Below are 246 nucleotides of genomic sequence, written 5' to 3' on the forward strand. Positions count from 1 at the left end.
GGCGCTGACAGCGATGCAAGAGATCAGGCTGGCACACTCGGGAGGAGAGACCAAAGGCGCGGCACTGCCTCCCGAGACAGGGGCCGAGGACGGTGGGGGCGACGCTGCGGGCTGCAAACTGGGGAGCTCCAAGGCCGTAGCGTTGGAGTCGCAGATCACGCTACGGCGGAAGAAGCGGTGCTCGGTGGCTGCCGCCCCTCGGCTGTCCTTGTCCATAGTGTGGCGGCGGCGCCGGTACTCCTCACT

General features: G+C 67.9%; 1 protein-coding gene across 1 annotated transcript in view; it reads right to left on the reverse strand.

Annotated features, from left to right (window-relative positions):
• The window catches only part of WNK1 (WNK lysine deficient protein kinase 1), a 100,797-nt gene extending 100,581 nt beyond the window's left edge, over positions 1-216 (reverse strand). The window contains exon 1 of the mRNA XM_010142042.1: positions 2-216. Within this exon, the coding sequence (XP_010140344.1) occupies positions 2-216 (215 nt within the window). The remainder of the gene's footprint in view (position 1) is intronic.
• Between the last annotated feature and the right edge of the window lie 30 nt (positions 217-246).

The sequence above is a fragment of the Buceros rhinoceros genome, unplaced genomic scaffold, assembly GCF_000710305.1.
Source record: "Buceros rhinoceros silvestris isolate BGI_N320 unplaced genomic scaffold, ASM71030v1 scaffold20948, whole genome shotgun sequence".
Lineage (NCBI taxonomy): Eukaryota > Metazoa > Chordata > Aves > Bucerotiformes > Bucerotidae > Buceros > Buceros rhinoceros.